Consider the following 12457-nt stretch of genomic DNA (forward strand, 5'->3'; position numbering starts at 1 on the left):
AGAAGCAGTGCTTGAGCACTGTCTGGCACAAAGAAGGGGCTCAGAGAACAGGCTTTGAGTGATTGCGCGAACTTGCTCTGCCCCTGGACCAGGAGCAGCTCGGGTGAAGACCCGAGGGTGGGGAGATACAGGTTATCTGCACTTCCTCCAGGTCTCTGCTATGGCCTGTGCCACCTGACACCAAAGTTTGCCTGTGCACCAGGCTTACCCCTGGGAATGGGAAGGTGGGCACAACATGGTGCCCTGACCTGAGCTGGGTTCCCAATGCCAGCCTCACGTTGCTCTGGGCCCTCACTGCAGGGACGGCCCTCCAGGCCAATTCAGGGATGAGCAAACCAAGGGTTAACAGTGCCATTTCCTCTTCGTCTTGCATAGAGAAACCCAAGTAGTGGTCATCACCATTGCTATTTCTGCTTGCCAGGCACTGTCTCTGCAGCAGCTCTTGAAATCATAACAACTTCCCCATGAGAGGAAGCATAAGTACACCCATTTTATAGACCTACAAAACTGAGGTGTGAAGCAGGAGAGCTGGGCCTGGCCCAGAACAGATCTACCTGCAAACTCAGAGTCCCTCCAGCCCCTGGTCTGAACGACAAGCCTTAGACTCACCCACATGGTAACCACACTTCCCGGAATGTGAAGGGGGTACAGACTGAACATAGTTGGGGGTCTTAGAAACAAACCGAGTTGAGTGGGTTCCATCTCAGGCTATCTGGAGAAAGTGAGTTTGGAGCTAGGAGGTTTCTTTGGTTTCTTCCAGAAAGGTAAGACTAGCTATAATTTCCCTGGGCAGGAAGTGGGGAGCCTGGGCTCCCTATACATTTAGAAAAGCCCCCAGGGGGGCTCAGATGTACCACTGAGAACTGCTGAGTGAAAGGAGATTGCAGGGAAGGGGGAGAAGGAATTAGCAAAAAAAAAAAAAAAATCTGGCAAAAGGGAAGTGGCTGGATAGAAAGGCATGTGTGGATGAATTTTAATGCAATCAGAAAGCTGTCATAATGATAATAAAGGATGCATTCAGACGTCAGGAGAGGCACTGTCTGGAAAAAAGAGTTTCAATTACTCCACTAAAGGAGTAAAGCTCCCATTTCACTTCAAGTAAATTGTTGTTGTCCCCAGGAGTCAAACAAAAGGACTCCCCCATCATTCTCTGGGTCTCTGTCCTCTTTCCACTCATCCCTCTTCTTCTCCCTGCTCTTTGTTTCCAATTCTTTTTCCTGTATCTAGTGCCATTTGCATTCTTTATTTGTTAGAGAAGTCACAAGCCCCCCTGAGAAATAAGGGGAAGGAATATGACCCCAACTCCCAGGAACAGGAGAGAAAAGCCCACTGAAGTAAGCACACATGAATTGGAGGACCCTTCTGCAGTCATTCACAAGCTGATATGGGTTCACGCAGCCCAATGCGACACCTGTCACCCTGAGCTCACAACCGAGTGGGGTCAGCAGGCCACTCGATACTCACCACAGGTGTGTGGGGCTGCAGAGGTAACTTCAGGACCAGTCCTTAAGTGTCAAGGGCTGAATTTTGCAGCATGAACAAATAGTAAGGGGCAGACCCAGGAGGGGTCATCCAGACAGAGGTAAACACATGTGTGCCCTGAGAATAGCAAGGGGCATGCATTCATTCCTTCCCATTCATTCTGTAACTGTAGTGAGAGTCTACTAGGCACCAGGCCTGATGCTTCAGCAGGGAGGCCTGCTCTCTTTCCCCAGGGAGCATACGCAGAGGAGGTGAACTTAAACCAACTACACCTGCAAAGCAGTCTGAAATCTCAGTTATAGGAATGGCATATGAGATAGAGAATAAATGAGAGGGGAACAAGGGGCATTGGTGAGGAGGCAACATATAACCTGAGTCCTGCAAGAGAAGGGCTAAGCCTTGTGAACCCAGGCAGGGGGAACAGCATATGCAAAGGTGCCTTGGCAGACTTGCCAGCGGTGACTCATTTGGACACCTAAGGAAGACACTATGTTAACAATATCTAAGGAGGGTGGAAGGGGATCCCAGGGCTGCCCCAGGTGAGGGGCCGGCGCAGGGACTTTGCTCCTCAGAGTGCAGCCTGCCCTCTAGGCAGGAGGAGGCCGAGTCGCTGCAGTCCAGCTTCCGCTTGAAAGCCCCTGCTCCCCCACTTCTCCCTTGGACTTCGTGCTCCCGGTCCTCTCCTGCCTATTCCCACAGCCCCGCCCCACCCCCTCTCCTCTCTCTCTCTCTCTTTCTCTCTTTCTCTCACCCTGCCCCGCCCTCTCCCCACCCCGCCCCCTCGGCTCCGAGCCCCGCCCCGCCTGCAGCCCCGCTCCTCCTCCCTCAACGTTGCCCTCCCCCTCTGCGGTGCCGGGCTACCCGCGGGCTCAGTCCCGCGCCGCCCGGCCCCTGACCCGGGTAAGCATCTCCTAATTTTGTTCCAGAAGATAGAAAACTCTTCGTGGGTATGCTCAACAAGCAACAGTCCGAGGACGATGTGCGCCGCCTCTTCGAGGCCTTCGGGAACATCGAAGAGTGCACCATCCTGCGCGGGCCCGACGGCAACAGCAAGGGTGCGAGGGGCGGGGCGGGCCGCCGGCCTGAGCCGGGCGAGCCTGGGAAGGTGCTCCGAAGGGACGAGACGGTGGGAGGCTCGGCTGCCTTTAAGTCTAGGGCCTGTCCAGGCCTTTCCGTCTCGGTCTCTGCGTTTCTTGGTGTCTCTCTGTGTGTCTCATCCATTCTGCGTTCATCTGGGATGTGCCCTCTCCCCCTCGGCCCCTCCCTTGCCCTGCCTCTGAGTCCCAGCTCTCCCTCTGGCCTTCCGCTGGGTCCTGGGGCGGTGGCTCAGCCTCTCCCGTCCCCCCCAGGGTGCGCCTTTGTGAAGTACTCCTCCCATGCGGAGGCGCAAGCCGCCATCAACGCTCTCCACGGCAGCCAGACGATGCCGGTGAGTGCGGCCTCTTGGGGCGGGAACAGGCACAGAGGCGACACCCCATTCCCCACACTGCTGGGCACCGCCAGCCGCCAGCTGACGGCGCCGTCCACACCGTGCCAAAAAGCGTGCCGCTCTCATAGTCTCATGAGACAGGAAAGCATCCTTATCCTCGTTTCTCAAACAAGGACGCTGAGCCCCAGAAACATTAAAGAACTGGCCGGAGGTCACCTAGATAGAACCCGCGGTGGGGTTACGACCTCATACCTATGAGCCAGCACTCACCCACAGCCATAGCACTCTCCAGGGAGGGTAGGGTGGGGCCAGGCCAGGGCCAACGACAGCTGTGAGTGGAGACTCTGGGGCAGGTGAGTCTCACGACCTGCTCCGGCTGCAGGGAGCCTCATCCAGTCTGGTGGTCAAGTTTGCGGACACTGACAAGGAGCGCACCATGCGACGAATGCAGCAGATGGCTGGCCAGATGGGCATGTTCAACCCCATGGCCATCCCATTCGGAGCCTACGGCGCCTACGCTCAGGCAGTAAGTGGGGGCGTGGATGGGCAGTGGTACAGGGATCACTCTCCTGGGAGCCTCAGGGAGTACAGTTACCTAACTGGAAATACTGTTCCTGCCCTCGGAAATGAGAAAGAACCAGGAGGAGTCAACCCAGGGAGTGCAACCTGAGAAGGGGTTAAGAGAATGCTGGTCCCGTTAGGAGTGGCTTTTAGGAGGAGGTGGGTTGCTGTCTTGTTTCTAAGCGGTGTAGCTAGGCCCCTGAGCAGGACAAGCTGGGTTGCCCATGTGCCTTGTTCCCAGGCAAATCAGTGTTGAGCTCCAAGAAGCACAGAGGGGAAGAGGGAGGTTCAAGAGTTTGGTTGTCACCACCCCACCCCCACTCACGGATGAGTATCTTTGGACCTCTGGTAACTCCTGGCAGGGGTCCTGTGGTACCCCTAATCTCTCCACACCCATACTTCCTCTGCAGTTCCCCCACACCCTGCCTCAGGCCTCTGGCCCACCAGTGTCTTTTTTCCAACTGGGGTCCATTCTGCCAGCATCTCCCTGAACTGCCTCCAGACTTGCAACTACAACCCCTAGATGGGTGGCATTGAGGTAGGCCAGGGTTCCACTTCTGAAATTACAAGTTCACCTCATTTCCTCAGTGACATCCAGCTGTGGCTACTTTCAACAGCCTCCCCTCTATCCCTAGTCACCTTTGTAATGACATTGGGGTGCCTGAGATTCTATTCATGATTCTCCTGTCACTTCTACAGACTCCCAATTAAGGCCAGTTGGGAGTACAGGACAGTCTGTACTAAATTACTTCTATGGAGGCTCATCCAACTTGTCTCTAGCACTTTGGGTGTCATATCCTCTCAGACAACAGGTTTGACCCAGGATGGATCAGCTCGCATGCAGCCAGTCCCCTGCCTCACCCTCTACATCAACTTTAGAATCCCAAAGACCCTACCGTTACTTTTGAGTACAACCTTCTCTCAGGGAGGTGGCCTCTACTAGCTACTGAGAACCAGGGCAGGAATGGGGAAGCATTAGAGCTCTCTTGAGTGGTGGCTGGGAGATGGTCTGGGCTCCCTGGGAACTCAAGGCCCAGGAGGTTAGTCTCCAGGAGCAGAGCTCCCTGTTTGGCGGGGATGCCCTTCTGGAAGCACGTGATATTTTTTCCACTCTTTCTGCCCCAGCTGATGCAGCAGCAAGCAGCCCTCATGGCGTCAGTCGCCCAGGGCGGTTACCTGAATCCCATGGCTGCCTTCGCTGCCGCCCAGATGCAGCAGATGGCAGCCCTCAACATGAATGGCCTGGCGGCCGCACCTATGACCCCAACCTCAGGTGAGCCATCAGTTACTAACAGAGAGCCTGGCCTGATGGAAGAGCAGGTAGGCTCAGGCTAGGACCTAAATTTGGCTACCAATTGGCCATCCTGTGGCAAGAGCACATAATGTCAGGACTCAGGCAGGCCCTGTCTTCTGGCAGTTTATATCAAAAATTACATTTGAAAACCCTTGGGGACCCAAGAAAAACTAAGATGTGGTCCCCATCTAGTCCATGATATGATTTCATTGTGCCAAGAATTTCATTCAAGTTGCTTAGCTGTATCAGAAAATAGTTCATCATAGGCCAGACACAGTGGCTCATGCCTGTAATCCTAGCACGCTGGGAGGCTGAGGCAGGTGGACTGCCTGAGCTCACGGGTTCAAGACCAGCCTGAGCAAGAGTGAGACCCTGTCTCTATGTCTCTAAAAATAGCTGGGCACTGTGGCAGGCACCTGTAGTACCAGCTACTCAAGAGGCTGAGGCAAAAGGATCACTTGAGGTTGCTGTGACACTGCGGTACTTTCCCAAGGGTGACAAGTGAGACTCTGTCTCAAAAAAAGAAAGAAAGAAAAGAAAACAATTCATCTTGATCTGTATTAACAATAGATATCTAGAAAGAAATTGAGATGAAAATATCTCCCTTTGAGGTCTGGAAGAGAAGAGCCCCAGCCTTACTGTGTCCTTGTTTGTTCTCTGGCCAAGCACAGAAGGAACCCTCCTCTCCCCCCTCCACACACACACACAGTCCGCCATTTCTCTTTAACCCAACCTGGGGCTGTTTCTAAGACAACTACAAAACAAGCCAGAGAAAACCACAAGAGTTATCAAGGGACAGTGGCTTGGAAATAACCCAGCTCACAAAGCATGTTTTGATTGGAGTTTGGCTATTGTCCAGTCCAGTGATTCTCAACTGGTACATTTTTATCCCTTATCCCCAAAACATCTGGCAATGTCTGGGTACACTTTTATCACAACAGGGAGTGGAGAATACTACTGGCATCTACTGGGTAAAGGCCAGGGATGTTGCCATACATTCTGCATGCACAGCAAAGCCATCACAACAAGGAAATATCTGATCCCAAATGACAAGAGTGTCAACATTTAGAAATAGTCGTCTATTCCCAGAGGCTGGTCCAGTACCCTAGGCTCTTATTGTCAGCCCAGGTCACAGAAGCAACCCTCCTGACATCCAGGAACTATTCCTTTCCCAGCTAACTGCCATAAAAGACTGTGCCGTCTCTGGGCCCAACTTAAGCACTACCTCATAGCTCTGATCCCCAATCTCAGGGACACTAAAGAGCCCAGGTTGTGGGCCAGCCTCAGGTCCTCATTCTCAGAGGAGCCCCACTTCCTGCATGAAGTGGACGTCCTGCTCCAGCCTCTGGGCCTTCAGTAAAATCACCATATCATTCACATGTTGGGTTCTACACCGCTGGTATAGGGAGGGCATAGGGTACTGTATGTGACCCCAACTTTACCCTTCCCATCATAAGCACCACACTGCTTCAACTGAAGGATGCCAAGGGTATATTTTGTGTATGAAATAGTGTTGAGTCTGGACTCTACAATGACCTCCTTACCTCAGCATAAGGTAACATTGGAATTAATGTTAATTAATGCTCCACCTGAGCGGCAAGACTTCTTCCTGGGGAGGCAGAGAAGCCCCTCAAGGACCAGCCCATCCTTACTTAGCTGGAGTTAGCAAGAGCTACTGAAAAGGACTGAAGGAGGCCCAAATGTGGTTAAAGTTAAGGGCATTGAGGATAGTATATAGGCTATAGGTCCAAGGATGAGCCCTCAGTTGTCAGAGAAGCCTTAAATGGAGTGGGTGGGGCTTGGGCTATGCCTTGAAGGATGGATACAATTGAGATGGGTGAAGCCACCTTATACAGAGAGATAAGCCAAGGCCTGGTTCACAGACAAACTGAGCTGGTATGTGAGGTCCAAGTCTATCCACAGGCCTTTGGAACCAGCAAGGTGAAGCTCCACAGGTTGGCCTTCCTCGTCTTTATTATGCATCCCTTCCCTCCTCCCCTGCCCTCTTTACCCCTGGAACCAGGTGGCAGCACCCCTCCAGGCATCCCTGCACCAGCCGTGCCTAGCATCCCGTCCCCCATTGGGGTGAATGGCTTCACCGGCCTCCCCCCACAGGCCAATGGGCAACCTGCTGCGGAAGCTGTGTTCACCAATGGCATCCACCCCTACCCAGGTAAGCACATCTGGTAGCCCTTCCTTCCCCATACAGCACATTCCTCATCCATTTCATTCCTTCCCTTGCTATTCTAACAGGAATGTGTGTTGCTCCTCTGTCCATTCCTTGGTGAAACCCCAAGTGTGATCAGGGAAGGCCAGCATCCTGCCCTCCTTCAGGGAGCCCATAGTGGGAAAGAAGAAACCAAAATCCTGCCATTGGGGAGGTGTCAGTCTGATCAGTGAGCGAGAACCCTATTCCAGGTAATCCCTCAGGGAAGAGTCTAGGTGCAATTGTACAACCACATAGAGAGGCCAGTGACTGTAAATTAATTCAGCGTGAATTTGACCTATAAGAATGAAGGAAGTAGACACTAAAGTAACAGTCAGATTTAGTGTCAAGTAGGAAAAGACCCTTTGGGGAAGGAAGTGGAGGTATATGGATTGGCGGTCTAGCTGGTACCCTACTAGTCCAGGCCTTTGATGCCCACAACAGCCTCGTCAGCACCTTGGACAGCATATCAGAACATTAGACAGCTCCTGGATCTGTTTATTTATGAAGTCTGGCACAAAGGAAGATGTGGGAGGGCTGTCCCTGATTAACTTTGTTCTGCTCAAACTTAGCAGTTCTCACAGAGTGAGCATGTGTGACGTAGCTCCTTTATCGGGTCTGGAGAATGGACTGGTATCAGAACAGGGAACCTGGCCCAAAGCCCTAGGGTAGACTATACAATGGAGATGGAAACAGTGCCATCCCCTTCCTGGATGGCAGAGAATGAGCTTACAGATTCCACTTAAGTATCAGTCTGTGCTGGATAAAAGGGAGGGGCAAGATGGGGCAAGATGTAGACCTATCCCCTGGGAGGTCAAATTTCTAGGCAGAAATGTACTATAATCTATAGAATCTATGTAATCTATAGAATGAGAGACAATATGGTTGATCAAGAGTGAATGTTCTCAGACTCAAGATACCAAAGGTTTCGAGTGAAGGGACACTTCTGTAGACTGAAGAAGTGCAAAAGAGCCTCTCTGAGGAAGAGACTAAGATGGAGCTATAACAGATGGGTAGGAATTGAAGAGGTGAGGATAAACACAGAGCACACTTCTGTGAAGGGGGCTGTCCTACAGACTCAGAGGCAGAAGGGGTCCTGCCTGGCAGGGGTAAGGGGTGGTAAGGAAGTTAGCCCAGTAGGGCAGAGGATGCCAGCCCAAGGTAGATGAGCAAGAAGGCAGAGCTGTGCTCCCACTCTGGATGCCCACCAGAATCCCCTGTGGGGCTCTATAAAACCACAAAAGTCCCCAAATTCTGATTTCACTGTCTGGAATAAGACCCAGACATCTGTAGTATATAAAAGCCCTACCACCCCACCCCTACCCCCGCCCCAGATACAGATTGCTAGGTCACTGTGCCAGAGGGAGAGAGAAAAGGAGAATTCCCTAATTTTGAAGTTGGAGTTGTCCTTGGTCTCATCCCAGTGCTTACCAGTACACCCCTTATTTCACAGAGGAGTGGCCGGAGAAATCTCAAGTGCAAGGTGGTAAGGGCCGGAGGGTCTGGAGTGTTAAGGATGAAGATTCTGGGCTGGGAGGGATTGCCAGGTGAGGTGGGTGGGGCAAGCAGGAAGTAGAAGAGATCCCTGTCTCAGACTCATGGACTGGGAGATGCCATTCCCAGCACATCTGGGTGGCTTCATTTCCCACTCCTCCCTGCCCACCAGCCCATCTGGATCTCTGGATTCTGACAAACCTGTTCCTTCCCCACCCCCACCAGCATCTGTGAGCTGTTTCCCTCATGGAATTTGGAAATGTTTCTTTCCCCCATTTGTAACAATCTGCCACATCTCATAAACAATTCCCTGCCAGAGCAGGAGGGAGGGAAGGAGGGAAGGAAAGGAGAAAAGTAGTACATTAAAAAAATTAATTTACCATCTTTAAATGCGGAGTTTGGAGCCGCTGTAATGAGCGAGATCCTTCAATATGTTCACTCTTTGGCAGTTACTAATGAGGTCGTTAAGCAGAGAAGTAGAGAGGAGTCTCATAAATGCTTTTCTCCACTTCCTAGCCTCAGGTAGCTTTTCTCTTCCTCCCTGTTGTTCGTCAAGATCATGGTGGATGCACATAGTGTGGCCTTTATTCTTGCATAACACCCTTGAAGGGACTGCTCTCACACATTAAAAACCATTCATTCATTCATGCCGTCAGTCACATTATTTGCCAAGCACTTACAGTGTTCCTGGCACAATGCTGGACCTGCCATGTAAGTTGTGCAGCTCAAATTTTGTGCAACCAAACTGTGTGCCTGGAGGAAAGGGCTCTCCTTCCTGATTTGCATGCAGGAATAGCATGAGTGAGCAGCTGGGAAGTCCAAGAGGACAAGCCAGATGTGGCTCTTCAGAGAGCTTGGATGCTGGCAGAGGACAGTGACAGAGGGAGCAAGAGGGAGGAGAAGACCACCTGTCAGGCACATCACACCGGGGAGCCCTTGGCTCCAGTCTCCACCATGGCAGAAGTAGAGGGAGGGGGTGTTTGACTGGGGCAGTCTAGGTGGCCCATCTTCCACTGCTCTTCTCTGAGCAGAGACCCTGTAGGCCCAAGTCCCCTGCTGTGCACTATTTCCTGGGGGGTATGGAACCTGCCATCCTGCCAAAGCCTTTTCCCTGGGCACCCTTGAGGTCTGGTGCTCTTTTTCTAATCAAATTTTACTGAGAGACTCAGGGATAGGAGCTCAGAGGAAAGTTTGGGGATTCTCCCTAGTCTGAAGGCCCCAGAGCCCAGAACAGCCAGTTATCTTGGCTAGCCTAGGTTGACAGGCAGATAAGCCTGGATGGTTTTCTTCCTGCCACCCTGTGATAGCCTGTTTACCCCAGACACACCAGTGGAGCGGGTACTAGACCCTCCCTCTAGGTGGCACCTGTCTCTACCACCTCCCTTGTCCTTCAAGGCCAGCCCACTCCCAAGCCCACCACTGGCCTTGGTCACCACATGCAGTGCCCAGTGTTGATTCACTCTTCAGGCCTTTGCCCCCAGCTCCTGCAAAGACAGCAAAGGCAACAGAAAGGAACTAAGCCTTTTTCCCAGTCCAGCTTCCCTGAGGTTTCTCGTCAAAGTATCACCAGCTCACAGGACCTATCCTCACACTAGGTGGGAGACATCCCAGAGTCACAAGTATGGGAAAGAAATCCTCAAGGCCCCGACAGGAGTACAACCACTTGGGGAACCAGGCCAGAAACCAAACTGCATGATCACAGCAAACCCTCCACACACACACCCAGAATGCTTCAGGGCCAGTGTTCCTGGGAAACAACAGAACAGGAACTTTTACTCTGGCCCCAGCTGGCAGCTGGTTAAAGGAATAACTCCTAGATTTGCCCCGAGTGTATAAATTAGTCCCTTTGCAGAAGGGAGGACACCTCTGGGAACCTCCCTCCCATATTGAACCCTATTGACAAGGGGTAATAAAAGCCTCTTGAAACTTTGTGAAAGCTCAGCTGACTTCCAGTCAGACTCCACTCTGCTCTTTTTCTCTCCTCTCTCTGCTAATAAAGCCTTTCCAATCCCTGGACTGGCCTCCTCTCCTTTTTATGGACCCTCCCCCCACCCCAACTCCATTTCTGATCCCTTCAACAGTCGGAGGTGTGAGGAAGGCCCTTGGCCTTCTGGTTTCTTAGTCTCTGTGGTCAGCACCCCTCTCCCGGCCCATTGGGCAGACTTCATTTGTGTGGCCAGTCCCTGCTGAGAGCACCTAGGCCAGGGACTTGGAGTGGAAGGCTTTCATGCTGTGTGCAGAGTCCCCAAGAATGAGAGAGGGGTGCCTCTATTTGAGCAGGTGTGGGTGGCCCAGGAGGACAGAGTGGCTGTGTGAGCTCTCTCTGCCTTTTCTTTTACCCAGCTTGGGTCAGCTAAGCTTTCCCTTCATTACCCCCACCTTCTGCTGATGATCAGGGAGGATAAGCACACCTTTTTGATAGCCTCCAGCCCCCTCTCATGCCTTCCCCACAGCCCTTCTCCAGGACCAGGTCCCTGTGTGGCCCCTTCAAGCCCTTCCAGACTGAGTCTTCCTCTAGCATCTCCTCCCCAGCTCTTGGTCTTCCACAAGAACTGCCCACCTCACCCCACCCCAGGCCAGCTGCAGCCTGCACCTATCCCTAGCCAGTGGTGGCACTGTTCTACCATACTAAGAGCTCTGGGATGGGGAAGGGTACCCCAAGAGAGCCCAAGCACTCAGGGTCCCAGTCTCAGCCTGCCCCAGGGTAGACCCTGCAGTGGCCAGAAAGGGTGGTGCAGCCACGGCATCATCCCTTAGGCATGTTGGGGGGTGGGGACAAGTTTCGTGGGCACCTCTGACCTCTGTCCCCTTGGCCCCCTGCAGCACAGAGCCCCACCGCCGCGGACCCCCTGCAGCAGGCCTACGCTGGAGTGCAGCAGTATGCAGGTCGTTAGTATCCACGCGTCGCCTTGGCTTTTAACCCCAGCCACGTTCATCTCTCCACGCCTGTGACATCAGTATTCCTCCCCATCCCAGCCTTGGGCCCAGCACTGCACAGGACGGAGAGAGGGAATGGCAGGGAGCCTCATGGAAGGAGGGAGGGTGGGACTGGCAGAGACCCTCCAGGATGCCTCCCTAGCAGTGTGCCCTCTCAGTAGTGGGTGGGCAGGACTCTAGATGAGCTGGTAAGCCTTGCTCTTGTGGACCAGTTACTTATGTTTGAGGCCAGACTTCCCTTCCCTATGGTGCTGTCAGACCTGATTTAACCAGAAGTACCAAGCCACATAGGAGCACTGGGAGTGAGGCTGGACCTGGGGTGCTGCCCACAGCAGTGCATGGTCACTGGCCCAGGAAGCATAGATGCCTGGCTCGAGGGAAGGAGACCCCTGGAAGAGAAGCACTTTCCACTCCCCTGCCCCATACACAGGCACAGGATGTGGCTCCAACAGATGTGACAAAAGGAGAGGTGAGAAGAGTGCCCTGAGCCAGCAGAAGACCCATGGGTCACTGAGCCACTCTCTTTGCTGTGGTTAGGGTCTCTCTTTGCTATTTCCCCTGAGGGTGATGGGGCCACCTGGCAAAGTGGGGACTCAGGTGAAACTGGCCTGGCACATCTGGAGCCCAGAGGGTTTCTTACCTCTCTGAGCCCAGGCCCTGCTGCTCTGGGAGCCCATCCAGGCTGAGGAGGGAGCTGGCCATCCTGTCCCACCTCGGACCTCTTCTAATTGAGTACAAAACATCAGGTTTGTCCAACTCAGTCCTCTGCTCTGGGGTCTACCCCCAGCAGACTCCCCAGAGGCCAAGTCCACACCTAGGGTGGCTCCCTACCTCCCACCTGGCACCCTCTGAGTGGGAGTAGGAGTGTGTCAGCCAGAGTCAGCTGTGACTCAAGAAGTGGGAAAACCTCTCCATTTGTCCAGGGCATCTGATATTTTTGATTATCCATAAGTGTGTCTTATTCACACGTTTGGTTTGTCCACTGTTTCAAATTAAATTTGCCTCCTCCCCAACATGTACACACACAATCTCTCTCTCTCTCTCTCTCTCTCTC

General features: G+C 53.0%; 1 protein-coding gene across 22 annotated transcripts in view; it reads left to right on the forward strand.

Moving 5' to 3' along the window:
* The window catches only part of CELF4 (CUGBP Elav-like family member 4), a 307083-nt gene that overhangs the window by 273676 nt on the left and 20950 nt on the right, over positions 1 to 12457 (forward strand). For 8 of the 22 annotated variants that reach the window (XM_023510227.1, XM_023510233.1, XM_003784735.3 and 5 more), the window contains exons 4-9: positions 2409 to 2537; positions 2832 to 2911; positions 3294 to 3437; positions 4598 to 4745; positions 6790 to 6939; positions 11290 to 11355. In XM_023510227.1, the coding sequence (XP_023365995.1) occupies positions 2409 to 2537; positions 2832 to 2911; positions 3294 to 3437; positions 4598 to 4745; positions 6790 to 6939; positions 11290 to 11355 (717 nt within the window). The remainder of the gene's footprint in view (positions 1 to 2408; positions 2538 to 2831; positions 2912 to 3293; positions 3438 to 4597; positions 4746 to 6789; positions 6940 to 11289; positions 11356 to 12457) is intronic. The other 14 variants (XM_023510228.1, XM_023510229.1, XM_023510222.1 and 11 more) reach the window with 6 other exon arrangements.

The sequence above is a fragment of the Otolemur garnettii genome, unplaced genomic scaffold (genome assembly GCF_000181295.1).
Source record: "Otolemur garnettii isolate 467f Iridium unplaced genomic scaffold, OtoGar3 scaffold00012, whole genome shotgun sequence".
Classification (NCBI taxonomy): Eukaryota; Metazoa; Chordata; class Mammalia; order Primates; family Galagidae; genus Otolemur; species Otolemur garnettii.